General features: G+C 47.2%; 1 protein-coding gene and 1 non-coding gene across 3 annotated transcripts in view; one reads left to right on the top strand and one right to left on the bottom strand.

Annotated features, from left to right (window-relative positions):
* The first annotated feature begins 63 nt into the window (after positions 1-63).
* LOC138065876 (small nucleolar RNA SNORA31) lies at positions 64-199 on the top strand. The gene has a single exon (XR_011138921.1). It is a non-coding gene; the product is annotated as a small nucleolar RNA SNORA31 (small nucleolar RNA).
* Positions 200-10600: 10401 nt separating this feature from the next.
* GTF2F2 (general transcription factor IIF subunit 2) overlaps positions 10601-19400 on the bottom strand; it is a 92194-nt gene continuing 83394 nt past the window's right edge. For both annotated transcript variants that reach the window (XM_068929764.1, XM_068929765.1), the window contains 2 exons: positions 18895-19038; positions 10601-11493 (listed from right to left, as the gene is read on the bottom strand). In XM_068929764.1, coding sequence (XP_068785865.1) covers positions 11374-11493; positions 18895-19038 — 264 coding nt within the window. In that variant the 3' untranslated portion in view covers positions 10601-11373. The remainder of the gene's footprint in view (positions 11494-18894; positions 19039-19400) is intronic.

Genomic DNA, 19400 nt, shown 5'->3' with positions numbered 1-19400 from the left:
TCTGGAGTTCAGATTTACCTGAATATTTATAATTTACTGTTCCTGCTGTGTTCCCCCTGGAAAATGCATCTGTTTGACAGACCTGGAGCAAATGTCCATTGCTTTTCTGGTTCTTGCTGAGATGCAACAGTAATGAATTCCTTGCGCTTTCTACCTGTCTGGTCTTGTGGCAGTCTGGATTGAATAAAGGCATACAAATGTTTTCATGTAGCCTAAATTGGGAAAAGGGGGGTTTGTGTTGCTGCTGACACTTGACAATAAGGTTATGCGTGCCTGCCCAGAGCAAAACTAGCCTTATTTAAGGGGTCATTGCCTTGGATTGCAAGCCATGAGCTATCATTTTCTACTACAGTGGTAGTGCTATAGGAGATGAAGGTATCTAAAGGGGAGGGGTTTGACCCACTCATTAGCTGTTGATATATGAGGCCTCAAGCCTTGAACTTGAGTGGACTTTTAGCATCTTGGCTGACTTTTATCAGGTTTTTGCTGCTGCTGGAGGGTTGAGGTAGGGTAGGTTGCTGCAGGGGTAAGATAGAGCGGAGGCAGCAGGGTGGGAGGAGTGAGATGCTGCCTGTGGAGGTGGGAGCAGAGTGTGCCCAGAACAGTTACCGCTGAGGTTACCATCTGTTTTAAACACACCCTATTTTAGTTCTGTGAGAACTTAATTTACATATGTATTTCCTTTAGCTTTCACAAGAAAGGGTCTTGAGCCAGCTGTACTTCTGGCTGTGATACTATTTTGGTGTAACCTGTGCAATGCGGATGAAAGCTTCCCCCATCCGGAAGCAGCTGAAAGGCAGAGGGGAGATGTGTTCAAAGTCCAGATAAACTCGCTGTGAGCCAGTTCTGAGTCCTCTTACAGAGGGCTGGTTTAACCAGGCCAGGTGATGAGGGTGTGATCCTACCTCTCCCATTCATTGCACCTCAGTTAGAAATTGATAGCTTTAAAGGATGGCGAGAGCAAGCAGGCGCTTGGCTGGTGACACACTTGCTTCTCACCAGAGTAAGTTAGCATGGGCAGAGCAGTGTCTGTGTGGCTCCTGAGCTAGCTGTGTGGTGCTAAGTACCCTACAGTTTATACTGCAGCTATATACAGTTTCTACTCCCGTTTCCAGTAAGTCAAAAGTGCTTAAAACTTAGCAGAGCTGCAAAGTGTGACTGAAAGCAGCTTGCCTCCTACCTGCCTGCTTGGCTGGTTCTAGGGGGCTATGACCCTTAGGCAAGGCTTGAGCCTGGAGCAAATGAGTGTGGCAGCTGTGTATGAATGGAGTAGGGGCTGCTTTGACACGCAGGTGGTCAAGACCATGATGAATGCAGTCTTGCTGCCAGGGTAAATGGCTAACGGGAACTTGTGCGTCATCTTGTCTATTTGCACTTCAGTCTCACTGGAGTATTTAATTGATACACATGCCTAATGAGTGGGTTAACAGCTCCTGTGAATCTCATATGCTCTTCTGCATGAGCATCTGAGGAAAATCTTTCAGCTGTGATAACCTGTTTTGGTTAGAGGCTGTTGTGGGAAAATGTTTGTCTCTCCAGCGGGCTGTGAGAGAAGTGGTTTTCCTGTTGGCTGCGCAATACTTCCCAAAAATGCAAGGCTGGCTTCCATCTCTCAGGGAAACGGGCCAATCTTGCTGCTCTGCGGTGTCGAGGCTGCAAATTTCGAGGGAGGAGAGGTTCAATGATGCTTTATCCCATGGGAAATGCTCTGACAGCCATGAGGCAATGGTCTCACTTAGCTGCTCTGCCCCTTAATGGAAGGCAAGGGAAAATCAGGCTGCTCTTCCTGGAGGTAAATAGAAGAGTCGCTACAGGCTTTTAAGTGGAGCTCTGTTGCCAATAAACACACTGATGAACTAACGCATGACGCTAACTGAGTTGGCAATCGGAGTGTGCAGCCAGGTATCCCAGTCCTTCCTCTGGCTCTTCGCTCTCCTTTTCTCCCGTGTGGCTCTCTTTCCCGGTCCCTTTTCTTCATATCGTGCAGCTGTTTCTGGGGCTGAGAGGCTGAAATGATTTGGTCAGGGAAGTTTATAGTAGCATAGCACCACAGCTTGGGAGTTACTGAACTGATAAAAATCCTCAGTCATAACAAATTACCCTGGCGTTGCTCAAGTGTAGGCTGAACCGAAGGACAGCTTGAAAACATACCCGTGTCTTGTTTTAAAACATGGGCTTGTTGGGCCTGTATCTCGCATTCCTGGACGGATATTTTTTTGCGGCTAGAAGGGCTCTGGTGCTAGGAAGGATTCAAGTAGCCTTTCTCCTGAGCGTCAAAGAGCGGGTTAAACGGCTCAGTGAAAATCTCCTCTGGTTTCGACAGCTCAGGTTTCGGGCCCCATGGGCTGGCGGGGCTGGAAGAGCGCTCGCTCGTGCCCCTCTTGCGTTCGGTCACGCAGCAGCCGAGAGCCAGCTGCTTGCCGGGGAGGGAAGGCTGGTTGGTGAGGAAAGAAAAGGAAAGGAGAAAAAAGAAGTCCTCCCTTTTCTGTTTCGTGCTTCTCGTGCTTATCCGTGTGACGGGTCAGGGTCGTAGGAAGAAAGGACTTTGGTGGGCGCGTGCCCTGTGGTCTCCTTGTCCCTTTATCGGCCGCTCAGCGGCCGTACCTGCCCGCTGCCTCCCTCCAAAGCGTGTTTTCTGAACGGTTTTGCTACTCCAGCTGTGTCTTCCTCACTGTGGCTCAGCCCTCTACGCATCCGCCCTTTTTCGCCCTTTTAAAGCTCTCCTCTCTAGCCCGCGGCAGTCGGCGCCGAGTGGTTCAGCGGGTTAAAAAACCCAAGTTTTTTAAGCTAGCGAAAAATCCCGGCTCCCATAGGCCAGCGAATGTGCTGTGAAAATCCGCGTGCCACAGCAGCTGTTTCTTGCTCCTCCGCCGGCCTGCTTGGAGGAGAAGGAGCTCAGGCTCGCAGCCGTTTCTGTAACGGAGGGAACGTCTGGCGTGCTGGCGTACAAGCCAGGTGCCCCCATCACCCCCTTTAGGTACCCAGCTGCGTGAGCTCGGGCGTAGGGGACTCTGTGTTGTTTTGGTTTGTTTTCACGTGGCTTAGGTCTAGGCCAGGCAGGACTTAGCGTAAGCCTAGAACACAGTTGTTGCCAGGGAAGGAAAATTTAGATTATTTTTTTAAAGGGGAGGAAAAAAAAAAAAAAAAAAAAGCCACAACTTGCTCCCCACCTATTAGTAAGTCAGGGACAGCTGGGCTGTGTCAGGCCGGCCCCTTGCAGGTCTGGCAGTGTTTTTAATGCTAGCTGCCTAGGGACGATGCTTTTATTAAATAACAATAATTTAATCTGCATCAAGACTCCTCAGCTTTCTTGCATGGCTATTGATCGCTTTTTAGAGCAGGTAAGAGGCCTCCCCCTGCTCCCGTTAACCTCCCCGTGCTTTTCGGCTCTGGAGCCAGTTCCCCTGGGACGTGTCTGCAATTGTAAACCGGGATGTTTAATCCTACACCAGTCAGCAAATAAATCTCCACATCGCCGCTAGCCCGCAGCGGGAGAGCGGCAGTTAAACCCTGCATTAATGTACCTCGGAGATAAATGTCGCAGTAGGAGTCAAAAAAAAAAAAAAAAAAGACCACTAGCCAAGCCTGGAAATCTTTGTCATAAAACGGCCCAAAATGCATTGCCGGGAGTGGGAAGTTGCTGGACCGTGGTCTCAGCTCCGGCGGTTTCGTTTTCTCTTGCTTTCCCGGTTGCTCCTCTTGCTTAGCGGGCTGCCGCGCTGAGAGCTGCTCCAGCGGCTCCTGCTGCCGTACATGAAAAAGAAAAGGCCGCTTTCTGCACTAGGGTGCTTGGCCCCCTCTGCACTGATCCCTCCCCTGTGCTGGGACCGGCGGGTTTTGTGCTGGCAGCGAGCCGGCGTAGAGACCTGGCCGCTGCTTTCCTCTGCGCTCAAGGGAAGGGGTCTTTTGGGGGGGGTGTAGCAGTCGCGTGCGTCGGCGGGCGATTTCCCTCCGCGAGGGTCGCGTTGGCCAGAAGGGGCCGTCAGTGAAGTAGGGGGTCCGCAAGGCTCGAAGGCCGTCTATCTATCTGTCTATCTATCTCAGCTGGCTGCGCATACGGCTGCGCTGAAGTCAGCTGCCCTCAGCTCTTCTAGGCGAGGGAGGAAGCGAGGATTTCGGGGCAGGAGGAGACGATTTTGGGGGCCCCCCTTGCAGAGGGCTGTTGGAGGCGGCAAGAAAACGGCCTGCGGCGTTCGCATGGCGTAACCCGTTTGCAAAAGGCACCCTTGCAAAAGCCGAGTCACCTCCACGGGCCAGCGTCACCCTCCTGGTAGCGGGGACCGAGCAGAGGACTCGGAGACGTCACCGAGGGACGGCGGAAAGACGCCGGTCATTTACTTACAGGCTGGAAGCGGCTGCTGCTTAGAAGCTGCCGTATGTATAAAAGGGGGTTGTGAAGCAGCAGCGGCCGCTCTCCCGGCCCGGTCCGCGCGGAGCAGGAGGCCACAGAGCCAAATGGCAGCGGAGGAGGTGGGAATTGGCCTCCTCCTGCCAGGAAAGGGCAGGGAAGCCCTGGACCGGGCTGGCTGCGGACCCGCCGCTCTGGGCAGCAGCATTGCCCAGGAAAGACCCCCAGAAAGGGTTTTTTTCCCCACTTCTCGCCTGTTTGCACCGGAGCGATGGTGGCAGGAGAGATGGCATCCCAGGTTGGGGGGGAGCGTTTTTTTTTTTTTTTCCCCCCAGCTGGTTTCCTCGTTTTGCCTCTTCCTGCGGCGCCTTTCCTGCGGTGCAGAGGTGGCAGGGGCGCCGCGGCGGGGTGAGCTGCCCCCCTCGGACGCGTGATTTTTTTTTTCTACATGAAACCCAGGGAGGTGTAAGAAGGCCGGGGGGGGGGGGGGGGGGAGGAGGCGGGCGTTGCGTGGTTTATACGGGGCTATGCATTGCTGGTGGCGGGGGGGTGCTGGAGGCCCTGCCCAAGGGACGCTCACTTATTGCAGCCCACGTAGCGAACTGCTTCAGGAAAGGCACGGAGGAGGAGGCCATCCGCGGTCTCTACTGGCCGAGGCCGTTGGGCGCACCTGGGTCGGGAGAGCCCCCCGTAGCCTTCCCGCCGGCGGGCACGCAGCCCTGGCGGCCCTCTCCGTCCGCAGCCACAAATAGGCTCTCCCCAGGGCTATTCTTGGCCGGGCCATGGGATAAGGCTCTCCAGGAATCCACACTTGCTTTTATATGAGCCCTTCTTGGGGGAGGGGGAAAGGAAAAAAAAGAAGACCTTAAATTAGGGTTGTGATGCCCAAGGACACGGCTGGTTTTGCAGGTCAGGAAGGAGGCCAGCAGCAGGACACGCTGGTGCTGCCACCAGCTGCCTGGGAAACTGCGGTAACACCCGAAAAATGTGCTGCTGGGTGACCAACTACTGCCGAGCTGTGCAGAGCCCTGGGGAGCCGCACCAAAGCTTGAGCCCAGCCTCGGAGGAAGACCCGCGCGGACCGGGGGCAACGCGCTGGCCGGGCGCCGCCACGCTCCCGCGGCCAATCCTGGCGGCGGCGTCCTTCCCGCGGGCGTTCGGTGCCGCCTTGAGGACCAACGCCACGGCTCGCTCGCACGAAGAAATCCTCGCCTCTGCCCTGAACAAAAACCATCGCAGTATCAGCCACGAGCTATTTTAAGACGCAGCCTACCGCAGCTGGCTTCATCCCTTCCCTCACGGAAAGCCAACGCGTTTCCGGGCAGGAGCTGCTGAACATGTCAGCAGATGTCGGCCAGGTCCCCGTTTTCGCCACGCTAGGTCTTCAATGACATTACCTGCGTTGCAGCTGTCTGGGCTGGTTCGTTCGCCGAAAGCCGCCGGTGGAGCCACCCGCCCAGCTCACGGGGGCTCACGGGGGCTCCAGCCTTTTCCTCCTGCTGCTGCTTCTCAGTATAGCCCCCGTGCGCGCGTTGGGTTCGTTTTAGCCGGTGCTGAGAGCAGTGTTGCTTAGCAGTGGTTTGGCAGAGGCCCAGCTGGCTTAGGGAAAAGGATTCTCTGTTGCTGCTTTTGTCACTTTAAATCAACTCTTTGCCCCTGCCTATTCCTTTGATATTGGGTACCGGATTACCTCGTTGCCTTGCCGGTGCCGAAAGCATCGGAGAAGTTGCAAGGGACGTTCCCAGGCTCCGACTTGCCCCGTGAAAGCCGAGCCGAGGCTGCGCCGTCCGGTGTTGTTGCCAAACGCCCCGCAAGACGGCGGCGATGCACGGGGAGCCCCTTGCCTCAAGGCGCTCAAAGGCAGCGGGGCAAACGCTGCTCCCCGCTGCCTCCCTTACTCTCAGATTTGCCCCCTTCCCTGTTTAAATCCCATTCTGAAGAATGTGCTTCGGCTTCAGAGGGAAAACTTTCCTAACAGCTTACAGGTGAAAAGAAACAGCGGTTCACTTCCTTCTGCGACTGAAAGCCAAATACTGCAGTTGCCCCTCGCTCCCATTTACTTGCCGCCTATTGCAAACATACCAGCTGCAAAAGCAGAAGCCGTTGCAAGTCCCTCTCCGACATGTTCAGAATCAGAAAGCCCCTCTCTCAGCAGGCTGGACTCACTCAAAGGGCGTATTTTGGCTTTTAAGACCAGTATGATCAGTACCAAGCTTGTGCTAGGGTTTGCTGAACTGCGATGGAGAACAGGGTGGCTCCAAGTTCAGCTGAGGGTGCTTCGCTTGCTCCTCACACAAGCTCTAAGCGAGGTTAGTGGAAATGATGCTGAATAACCCCTGCGTTCATCTACCCTTGTCTTACGGGTATCCACTCTTTCCCATCCTAACGAATGTACATATTCCCTGGTCAAAAACGGGATGAACTCAAACATTTTTGAGATTCTCAGTTAACAAACAGTTGGCTAAGGAGACCTCCCCCCCTCCCCAGTATAGCCATAACCCACTCTGTGGTAAGAGATGAAGGTGGAAATCTTTGACCCACTTGAGCCAGATGAGAGGTCTGAGCCTTCGGGCGCTGTTGCTGCACTGGGTGCTGGAGCAGCGGGAGACGAGACCTTCTGGGGAGGTTCAAGGTTTCCTGCTGGAGTTCATGATGATCTTCACATGAACCATCAAACACCCCTGGAGAAAGGCTGACCCCAGGGCCTGGTAGCTAGTACTGTCAATCTTGGTTAGAAGAGCCGGAATCAGGACCTCCTCAAGCAAAGTTTTTGATATAAATAAAACAATTCCCACCAGAGAGATGAACAGAGGTTGGTCCCAGCACCCCAGTAGATGAGGGCAGGCACCGAGGAGCTCGAAGGAGGCCGAGGCTGAGATGCCTGACCAGGCCCGTGACTTCAGCTTTGCCTCCCCCGCCGCATGTCTGGTGCCAGCAAGTGCTGGGAGAAGCTGGAGTGGAAATTGGGAAGGTAAGCGTGGGGGCAGGGTCCCCCCCCTCCGACCAGAAGTTCAATCCTTGTCCAAGTGGGGTGGACATCAGCTAATAAAAGCAGCTTCTCACGAAAGCCAGGCCTGCTCTGGATGTGCTGTTAGGCCGCGGGAGTGAGAAACGTGGCGGGTTGTACCCAAGCAAGGGGCAGAGCAATCCTCCAGGTGAGTCTGGAGAAATGCTCAGCTCCGTGAACGCATCGGTGAGCAAAATGATTTGTCAGGAGTCAATAAATATAGTGAGTAGTGAAAATGCCATCTCAGCACCAGGGACGTGTGAACGTGGGTGCCCACAACTGGGAGCCACGTGTTCGGCTGGAGCCAACGCCAGGCAGCTGGTGAAGACAAGACGCGGCTGACATACATAGAGCACGGCAGGGAGCGTCCGCTGGGGCCAAAGCGGCGGGCGAGCGTGGCTCCCACCCCAAATGACGACGCTCGCCTTTTCGCGTCAAAGCCTCGGTGTTGGACGCGTGGTTCTCGCAGACACGGGACTCTCTCCTGGCCTGCTGCTAATAGTCACGCGTTGCTGCCTAGGTGCAAAACAAAAGCAATAATCTTTTTTTGCTCTGAAAGACAAGACGTTTCAGGTCAGCCTCTTTCTGCTCGGTACTTTCTGGCCCTTTCCTCACGCTGTGTTATTCCGGCCTGTCTCGGCAGCCGGCAGGCGGCAAGACGTCAGGGGTGTTTCCATCTGGCGACGATGAGGCGACAGCAGAGAAAGGCTGATATGTAGACCCACACGTCCACCAGGTCTGTGAGAGAAGGGAAGGGAGCAAAGGCGCACTGGGACCAGCTTGCAGAGGACATTTAGGCTTTTTCAGGTTCAAATCCACCCACTTTCCCACTTAGCAGCAGCCATCTCCAGGCACTTCTCTTTTCAGCTGCTCCCAGCCCATCGGCATTAGGGATTTCTGTACTGGGGGAACCGCATCACTGTCGCCTTACACCAGCTTATGTCCTTGCCTGTACCAGACCGGGCATTTACAACAGCAAAGCTATTTTGGTGCAAAACCTTTCATCGGCGGCAAATTCTTGTATTAAAACTGTCTAATACAATTAGTCCTGTTCCCTAGGGAAGAGACTACTTGCTGATCTAGCACCAGCACTAGAACAGGAGCTGAAGCGTTGCGACGGCTCCCCCCTCCCAGGCTGCGCTGCAGAGCGCGGCTGCCGACATTTCAGTGATGCCTAGCGCATGTTTCTGCACGTGCAAGCCCTGTGCCTGCAACACCATCCCAAACAGCGGGAATCCCCGGCGTTACCCCACCTTGAATCTCACCACAGCGAAGAGCTTCCCTTCGCTCACGTCTGCTACTGCACTGATTGCTTGCAGTCACCCCACGTAAAATTTCTGAAGACTCAAAGAATGGCTCGATAGGGAGAATTAACATTAGAGAGTAGATGCACTTTTAATTTCATTTAACAGCACTTAACACATTGATGCTACTTCAGCTAGCACCTACGGGACCGGCTGCTGTGCCAGTGTTTTGACCAGTAATATTAAAGAACATCTGCACTAGCAAAGAGTTGGACAGCGTTCAGACAGCAGCACATGGGAAGACCAGCAGGGAATCAGCCTTCATCACTGCCATGAGTTCAGAGCCTAAATCAATAAAGTTGCGGGGGCTGGGGAATCAGAAATGAATGCCTACAAGCCTCCTCATCTCTCAGCAGATGGCAATCCTGTTAATAGCCCTTGCAGAACAAGCAGGGCAGAACTATTGAGAACAGAGATTTTTTGCTGGTTATCTCAACCTTTTTGTTCCCTGTTGATTTGAAACTCCGCAACTAGTTTACTTCTAGCACTTTCCATATTTTTAATGATGCTCATAAAAATTAATTTGAGGTACAGTAAAAACCAATGTACTCTATAGCCTTTCCTTAATACTAAGGAAAGCCTGTTTACCCTGTCCAAAGGCACTCTGCAGGTCAGTGAAACACCTGCTTTTACTTAGATCTTCACGGCATTTCGTGATGTTTTGACTAACTATGCCCCTCTCAACTGAAGACAAGTTGTGAAGAAGTGAACTCACATAAAAACAAAAGGTATACCCAAAAACTTTCTTGCTAGCTTAATCCTACTGGGATTAATCCTACTAACGGTAATTTTTTTCCCTCTGAAATGGCACAGTCGTTCTTACTTGTGACCATGAATAACAGCATTGCTAAAGCAGAATTGCACAGCATTCCCCCGCATGGTTTTATCTGAGGAGCAACACAAGAGAGAATCCAATCCAGACTTTCTTTGCATCATAGCTGCTCAAACATGATATCAATGCAGCAGCGGGGCCTAACTCACTAAAAGGAAGAGTTCTCAGCCTATGCTGCTCGGGAACACGAGTTTCCAGAGGGCTCGAACAGCACAGGAAGGACAGCAACGCGTGCAGGCTCTGGCTACGGCTGGGGAGCACATAACGTACCGTAGCTAAAAAAGGACGCAGACTTCCCGGGTTCCTTTCAGCATCTTCAAATATTTCCCGCAGCAGTTACAAGCTGGATACTGCTAGCAGAATCTGAGGAGACAGAAGTAAATGGCAATACGTATGAAAGCGCACGCAAATCCATGGCATGTGACCTCCTTTTCAAAAAGACTCCGTAGTCGATCTACTAGGGACTTCACAGCTCATGTCAAAGATGGTTGCGAAGCAGCAGGAAGCACGTGGGTACACAGATACTTACACGAGCAATTCCAGGTAACCGCGCCGAGCAAAATGAAAATGTGTGATTTATACACAAAAGGGTCAGAGTTGTTTTATCAGCTTTCTAAGGCATTCAGTTCCTCTCCTATGCTTTTGTTGCTTCAAAGTGTACCAATAATGGAATGTTTGCTTTGAAAATACACCAATTATTTTATTACCTTGTGCATAAGTGATGCACACATCTGAGGGACATGAGAAAATACGGCAGTTGTGCTATGAAATCTCACTTTCTATTTTGTTTACAGGTTTCCTTGAGTAATGGGGCTTTCCCCACGCTGTTCTCTGTGCTCGTTTTTTAGCCAAAAGTTTAAGACATACAATGAAACCATCCTGTCGCATCTCCTCCCTCCCTCCCAAAGGATTCTGAATACATGACCCTTGTAATGCGCATTTCAGAAATGGGGGAAACAGAGACACGGACACATTGAGCAATCTTCCGCAGAAGACCTGGAAAGCCAGTAGGAAAGTCAGGGATAAAAACAAAGTTTTCAAGAGAGTTTCATACCTACACTATCTAAATCGTAACATGTTTTCAGTCAATAACACAGATCATTCCTTGGTACAAATTAAAATACTGCTTTTATTGATATGCTTAAACATAAAACATCAGTAACATTTTTAAAAAGACAAGAAATAAATCTGTTCCTCGATGTACCTAATAGACAGACAATTCATCTTTTCCCTCAGTAATCATGTGGAAGAGATTGTCTTCTTCCTCACTGACCTACATGTCAAACAGCCTTTGCGTTTGGGTTTTTTTTTCCTGTTCATTTGTTCCCATGAAGTCTGCAGACTGCGATGAGCACCGTGGCGGTGGCTATTTTTCCTAAAGCCCGATCTGCAAAGGAGCATAATGTCCGCAACTCCCAAGCAACGTACACAGGATTGTGCATCTTTGCAGCCTTCCAGATCGAGCCCTTAAAGGTCACAGCAGCAGTGAGCGTATTAACTTGGTACTACTGGAATGCAAAAGCACAAAGTCATGGCATCTGCTAGGACATGTTCTCCTTCAAAGTTATCAAGGCTTAGAAAAACCACAAAGCCATTAATAAAAAAGGAAAATCAGAACTCAGAAGATTTCTAATAAAGATAAATCTAATACCAGTTTATTCTATAAATATATTTTGTCCAGAGACAAACACTTATAGAAACTTACAAGAAATATTCCTTTGAAAAACATGAAGCTAAGGAAAATTACAAAGTATCAGTTGTTTTAATTTAAATTTAATCTTGTAGAATTGAGCTGCGCTCAGTCCTGTCTGTAAACCCACAGCGGTTCCCTCAGTGCAATCACTCTAATCTATAGTTCTCTTTTGCTTCAAAAACAGTTTTGTTAATCGCTCTTATCTTCTCCTTGATAATGTCTGTATTCTGGCTTCAGCTCCCATGTGTTTTTGTGGGTCCCCTTGACGTTGTAGATGCCTATTTCTCTTAAAATTTCTTTCAAGTATATCTGAAAGGAAACAAAATTTCAAATTATAAAGACAGGCAATTACCATAGATCTTACTTATAACATGATGCCACAAGATCTGCCAAATCACTACATTACTTTGTTAATAACAACGGTAATGAAATAGCCTGACAGACAGCAATAACACGTACGGTTGAATTGCAGTAACTTCTGACATGCCACATGATTAGTTATGTGGCAATTACTCTCTGCTTACATTTTAAATGAACACATGACAGATTTTAAATCCTCAGACAGCGATACAGATTAAAGCAGAACTGGTTTAAGAGTCGAGCTGGGGGTTGAGAAGGGAACACCCGAGCCCCGGATCCGAGAGCTCACGCGCTGGCCACGGGCACAGTCCTGCCAGGGCGCCGAGACACACGTCCTGGAGCAAGAGATGCTCCAAGGCTCACCGAAAAAAAGCCCCTAACTTCTCCGCGAGGATGATTCAGGGCAGGTCATTACAGACCTGCAGCAGTAACACCTACTGGTAAGTTAGCAAGCTATATGCTACAGCTCTGCTCTAAAATTGGGGCACTTGAGAAATCAAAAGGCTGAGACATGTCCAACAAACCCAAAGCCTTAGACACACAGTCGGTCTACAAATCTGTGTACTATTTTATTTCTTACCAAACTACAAAGGAGTGGAGGTGCTGATACGCTTTCTCTTCACTCCTGCAGTAGACAGTTAACTATGCAGATGGCAATTTTATGTGCGTGGAGTTGCCGGAGGTGGCTGTAAGCTGTCTCAGCCACCACAGCCCCCCGGATATCCTGCTGGCTCGCACTCCACGGGCAGAGAAGCAGTTAAAACCAACTCTATCACTTCTAAGCCAGAAATTATAAAATCTCACTGTTAAGGTCCTTAAAACGATCTTGGCTCTTCTCATCTCAGATTGTACTTTGCGTGTGCACATCTTCATTTGTAACGGCTTCCACTGCCCTTTGGTGTGAAATTCCTACAGCCAGTTTTAACATAGCCACTCTACACTTTTGTAAAATCTCAAGAGTTATCTCAAAGACCTTCTTCGTCCTGCTGGAAATGCACGACTTGAGCTAACACCGCCCGCCTTTTCCGCAGGGGGGCCAGCTGACTTTGGACTTTCTGCACTCTGAAACTCACCGTCTTATTCTGATCCCACCAGATCCCAGGCTGTTGGTTTTCAGGCTATTTTGCAACGCTTTAAGTTTTTTATTATTGCCCGTTTTTAGAGGAACGCTGAGCAGGTGCCAGAGGATTTTTGAATATATTCAGATATTAAGGTCAGTTAAGAGAAAAAAGAAAAAATAAAAAAAGCCGTGATAACCGGTAGTATAACCTCTGACGCAAGACAGCGCACAAATACCACTCTTTACTCTAAACACCAGTCATTTGTTTATCCTTCTTTTAAAGAACCATTTGCCTGTTTGTTTGTTTAAATATTAATCAGTGCGGTCTTCAGAGGATTGCCACGGCAACCAGAGACTACCGTTTGAGAATCTCCACATTAAATTTAGAATCGCTTCAGTTTGGGCAATTTAATCCTTTTCGAGAGCGTATACTGGACTGGAGTTACTGGAACCTTTGTGTTTTCTGTATCTACAAGTACACTAAATGATACTATCAACTTAGCCCAACTCAGAAAAAAGCAGTTATTTGTTGATGACATAGCGTTAAAAAAAAAGGGCTGATCGCCCAATCTCTTCTTTACACTCTTCTCATTCTTCGCCAAACAGAAAAGTCAGGAAATAAATAAAATTATACTAGGCTATGTCAGTCAGTTAAAAAAAAAGTTCTCTTTTAAAGAAACTGATAGTTACTCTAGTTACTCTACTCTTCCTGTATCATTTAGACTTGTGTAGTAAAACAACTCTAAAAAAATCTACCCCACAGCAGTGAGGGCTATTTAAAAGATCACTTTGTCTTCTGAGTAAGAAAAATCAGTAGAGCAGACTGCATAGGCACACTGTTTTTTTTTTTTTTTTTTTCCTAAGGATCTTCTCTCAATTCGTCAAGCAAAGTGGCCGAGCGCTGGAGCAGAGCACGGGGAACGGGGTGCTCGTCTTGTCCCGCAAGCATGACTCTTCATGCCTTCGACAGCAACCCCAGCAGGTGGCAGCAAGAGATCAATATATATCTTCTAGCACCCCTTACCGCATCTGAGCCGAGGCAGAGCGGCTGTCACACTTGACATCAGACAGGCTAGTCAGAGGGCTAAGACAAACGCACTCACCGAAACAGCCATCAGTGCGCAAACGTTTGTGCACAACGATACTGCCGCTGCCCAGCACGTCCGTGCAGAGGTGATCGAGGCAGGCAGAAAAGCCGTGTAGGCATATGAGTACGCGCACATGCACGGCTCTGTTTGCCATCCTTGCGCATGCATGCGAGACAGCTTTCCACAGTGCCACTGACAGACACCCCAAAATATGTCAGAGCGCATGAAGAAACGTGTTCAGATTCAGGATTAAACTCTGCTCTGGACCACAAGCCCAGGTTCATGAGAATTCAAAAAAAAAAAAAAAAAATCCCCAAATACCAAAAGCAGCTGAGACACATTAAGCACATCCACATGCAGCCACTGGGCTGGGCGGCTTAATTGACATTTTGGGAGGCAGGTCACAAAGCGTGACCATACAAAAGGGCAAAACCCTTCAGGCTACCGCGGTGGGCAGCTGCCAGCAGCACTGCTGCTATTTGGTGGCAGTACCTTTGGGGGGCATTTTCCACTACGCAATTCTCATCTCCAGCTGCTTGCTCAGGCCTCCAAACCACGCACGCGGGTACAAGAGGGCTACTTTTAACTGGACCCCGTTCTCAGACCCAGCCGCTGGGCAGTCCCGCGTCTCTCCAAGAAACAGCCCGGACCTTCCAAGAGCGCAAATTCAACAGAATAACAAAACTGAACAAAACTAACCCAAATCAGTGATAATCCTACACTTGCTCCCACTTGAGAACAAGCGACTTGACTAGATGAGGTCAGGGGACATGATTTTTCCTACAAGATCACTTCTTCCAGGAACCAGGTCCTCCCACATGGTTGCGCTCCACTGCAATGACTGCCCTGTCGGATTAGACTATACTTTTACACAGGGACATGTAAAAGAATGGAGCTATTAGGCCATTTTACAACAGGAACGCCTGTAAATTGTTAATACTACAAGTAAGAGGCTTTTAAAATTATTTGTATTTTTTTTTGTCTGTAATGTCACTGTAAGTGATCAGAGGCCAAGACTCTCGGGTAAGAATTTGGGATGAATTTTTGAAGGACATGCTTGAGGGTGTTAAGCTTAACAATACACTTGGAGTCTGCTTTAAAGACTGATATTGAAAAAATTACAAAGATATGTCAGTGAATTCACTGCAGCGTTGCAAGAAACAGAATATATATATATATATATACACATTTGCATCATTTATGTATACACGCTAGGACAAAGAAAGATGTGTGGGCAACAGACAACGTTTTGAAGAACATCTTAAAGTATACTGCCCAGTCTGATACTATATCATCTGTCCATCAAAAGAAACCGCTCATTTCCACTTATTTCACACAAGCCAAATACTGCATTTTGGACTCTGGTGAACGTTAAACGGGGATCCACGGTCTCATCTGCAAAACGGATTCTGGATGTTTATATACCACTCCGAAACCCAGCAGAGGGAGGAGGAGGAACCCAAACACCACCACATTTAGGATAACCCACTATTTAAAGCTTAAATGTAACAAAAAACTGCAGACAGGATAGGTTATTTTGAAAAGACACAGTTCAAATTAGACCACTGGTTCCATTCTTTATAAATATTTGATTGCTCACGTAAAAAGCATATTCGGTTCTCAGCCCAAATCTAGAATTGCTGCAATGATTTCTGTGGAGCACTCAGCTTTTACCTCTGGGTAGGTGACAAGAGATTTGCCTACTACCACAACTGTATTTTTTTTTTTGTTAAAAACATACAAAAACAGTTTTCCCTAACATAACAGTAGTTTGCATTCAGAACAGAGTGACTTGGCGATTCCAGGATCTCAAAAGAAAGATGGTAGCACCTTCCTGTGTAACCTTCAATTCGTTCTGTAGCAAGGAGTCCATTTACTATTTACATTTATTATTATGCAAGAGAAATGTCCTTGTTTATTTATTACTTTACTAACCAAGATTTTGATTCCTTTAGAAAGTCTGTTTTAAATACTAGTAGCCAGCGGCGTAAGCATCTAGAACTTCATTATCACAGGAGCTGAAGAGACAGCAGCAGTACATTTTTTTCCCTCCATTTTGAAAATAACCTCAACATTGAGAAATTCAGAGGAGAAATTACATACCCAGAAAATCCTAGACACTATGACAGAAGATAAAGCAGTGAACACTTCAGCAGGGATTAATTAACAGCCAACCCTTTTCAGCACGGGGAAAGCAAGCCTATTCAGCCTGCTGGCATTTAAATCTTTTTTATGAGGTATAGCAGCTCTGTGAACAATAATGTCACAGTGGGCATCAGGAACAGATGCAGATACTTTAACAGAGGGTAAAGTCGGCAGCATCAGGAAAACCTGCACGCTGAGTGAAAACTGGCGACGCTGCAGGAAACTACGGCTAGTATTTTTAAAATGGAAATGAATTCCACTAGCAGCTCCCTAGAGAAGTTTTGAAAGGGAGCCCAGGTGGGAAATTACGATAGCTTTACATGAGTGGTAGATGATGTGCTGAAAGATAATTTTAAATTAACCGCCATATTGGCTGTCAAGCGAACAAAGAAACACGGCAGGAAGAGGATTTAGTTCATTTCACTTCTCCAAATATCCGGGTATGAGGAAACGAGAAGGGCATAAACACCTATGGCAAAAATCCATCTGGGAATTAGCAAGGAATCAGTACTCTCACGCACAGGGCGAGACTGAGACTGCACAGTCCACTCGGGGGAAAGGATTTAACTGTTCAAGTAATCTCAGGAGCCCCCAGATAAATAAGAGCATATGGGCTGTCATCCAGACACTGCCTAAGCAGACGGTGAGAGACCCGTGTAAGGATCAGCGCAGGTACAGAGCCCTTCCAGCTGCTGACTGTCAAACTTCGGGTTTTTTAGCCATGCCTGGAGACACTCAGATAAGAAACAGAGATGCAAAGATACAGCCCAAATAAAATGTGATGTTCGGTCAAGTTAGTATACAATTTCCTTTTAACGTTAGGTGCATTACAATGATAGTTGCTAATAATGGTTAGATTTGCTCAAGTGAAAGTACATAAAATAGATCCACTATGCTATGGGCAGAATACAGTTATTGAGGAGCATATCATGAAAACAGCAGCGAGCATATAGATTGGTATAGAAATTTATCAAAAACGTAATAAAAGTATTCATGTGAGGTATTTTGTAAACACAGAAGATAAAATTACCCTATACCATCCAATCCTCGAGGCAGTGACCGAGACAAAAAACTGATTCATCTTGTCCAACTTTTGGTGCTAAAGAAGCAACTTGTGTCAGAAGAACAGTTTCTCCAGCATCCTTTGAGTCAATGAAGAAAGACAGGTACATCCAAGAAGCAAATCACTACACAGGAGGAAAAGATCTTTTTTCCCCCTCTGATGGCTACATTGGGAGTTGAGGGAGACAATATTTCCAGCTGGCAACCCCAGTTACATTAGATGGAATAAATCTGCACCTACTTACATTTAAAGTGATCAGGATAGTGACTTTAACACTGATCTTCTATAAAAAAAAAAAATCCTGGAATTCTCTTGCCACTTCCTCCATATGTTCCTCCTATTCCTTCCTCCTCAGCTTTCCTGTCCTACAAGCTTTCCCTGCCACACGGATAAGGAGCTGACTCATTAGATAAATAAATGAAAGAAATGAATAAATTATTTGACAGTTTATGCTAAGGTACTACAACAAAGTGAACCTACAGGTTTCTGAATTGGGTAACGTCTTTGTGCAGCTTCTCAACTGAATGCACTGTGCATTTATATTATTCAAATCCTCTCATACAGATCCACTTAATCCTTTATATGAATTTGGGCAAAACTGGTAAGCGTCTCCATTTTTTCCTGTCATTTCCAAAGGAATCAGAGTTTCTATAATCCAGCTGTCACTGATCCTTCACCTGCCTTCCCTCTACTTTTGAAATTGTTGGCTAATTTAAACCGAAATATAATTAAGTTCCTTTAAGTCTTCGGAAAACTGCAGCTGCATTGAGGACAGATATCAAAATCAGTAGCGGAAAAATCAAAAATATTAAAAAAACCCCCAAAATCACAGAAGAAAACAAGCAAAACCAGCTGTTCAACAGAAGCCAGCTGACCAATAACCACAATAGGAATTTCACACAGGACAGCAGGAGCACGGGAGGAGGGCTGGCATATTAAGGTGGGAAAACAGGTTTTGCTAGTCCTACAAAATAAGCTGTTTATTAAAAAAAAAAAAAAAAGATTCTACAAACTCTGAATTTCTCTGTGTTAGAACTTTATCCCCTACAGGTGCCGATTTGTGATAAAGCAAGCAGACAGAAGGAGATAAAGACACTGGTAATAAGGTTTCCTGACCTGCTGTCCCATCTCTGCTCAAGGACTACAGCTGCTGCAGCTGCAGTTGGTTGGCAAGCAACGGTCACCCATTTCATGTGTCACTGCCTCCCCCCGCTGCCGCCTGGCCTGTTCAAGGAAAATTTGAACAGGAAAAGAAGGGAAAGAACTGGGAAATCGGGGTTCAGAGATAAAGGACGTGGCAAATACTGCAGGATAACGTTAACCATCACGTGAGCATAGGTGTTCAACGCTTTTCCCAGTTCAAAACAGTGTTTAAAAACAACACAACGCAACTCCCAAGCATTAGACCCCAAAACTTCTACTCTAAAAATCCTTCCATCTGTAAAGGAAATCAATTGATTTTAGGGGTCTTGGCACAGTCTGAGCTCCTGGCATGGATAATGTGTGCATTTAATACTAATTCTATGAAATCTGAGACCACACTACCTTTTTCTAGACCCACAGACATGAATAACTCCTCTTGCTACGCTAAGGTAAAGGTCAGAGGCTGATTGAAGGGCTGACCACCTACTTAAGTACCCTGTTGATGACAACAAGACAACTAGGTTATCACTTCAGTAAGAACAGGAGTAGTATCAGAGACATCAGAGCACTAGAGAATTTGATTTCTAATATTAAACAGAATCAAAATAAGAAAAAGACCTTTTAAGTTACTTGAACCCATCCTGCCAAGGGACAGCAAGCTCATGCAACGCTTGGTATCCTGCACAGCTCTCCAGAAGTGAATTATGAAGTGTGATGATTTCCATTTGTTGTAACATTTAGAGAGCTCTTTCACAGGCATGTGGTATATATTAAACTATTTGCTATATATAGAAAATATACAGAACAGTAACTACTGAAAATATTTGTATTACAAGACTACTAGTACATACCACCGGCTGTTTGGTTATGTCCACCAGGTCTTTAATGTTGTAATACTGATGTTTCTCAAAGGCTGAAAAAAGCATGTCCAACACTTGCTGCTTATCAGCTCGAGCCCGTTTTCCATCTTCTTTCTTTTTCTTTTCATATTCAATCTATCAATTAGATACAAAACATGTTTTATAGACATTCATATGTAACACTGGATAATTTTCAGTGCTAAACATTAAGACATAAAAAAAACTATTTAATAAAACACTACTGAACGACTCAGTGCTTTTCATCTGAAAATTTTTCTTTTAAGCACTTAAATACTCTTTTATGAACATAAACTAAGCATTTTGTCCTCAGCACAATAAGCTTTTCAGGTAAGTAAATATCTCTGCTTTAACCAGTTAAAAAAAAAAAAAACAACAGAAAGAAAGTCTGCAAAATGTGCCCAAATCTAAAGAGAGAATTAACAACAGTACAGGAAACTGAACTGAGCTGGTATTTTCACTCCACCTCTCTTGATATC

The sequence above is a fragment of the Struthio camelus genome, chromosome 1 (assembly GCF_040807025.1).
Source record: "Struthio camelus isolate bStrCam1 chromosome 1, bStrCam1.hap1, whole genome shotgun sequence".
NCBI classification, from domain to species: Eukaryota; Metazoa; Chordata; class Aves; order Struthioniformes; family Struthionidae; genus Struthio; species Struthio camelus.
This window is presented reverse-complemented; position numbering and strand designations above follow the sequence as displayed.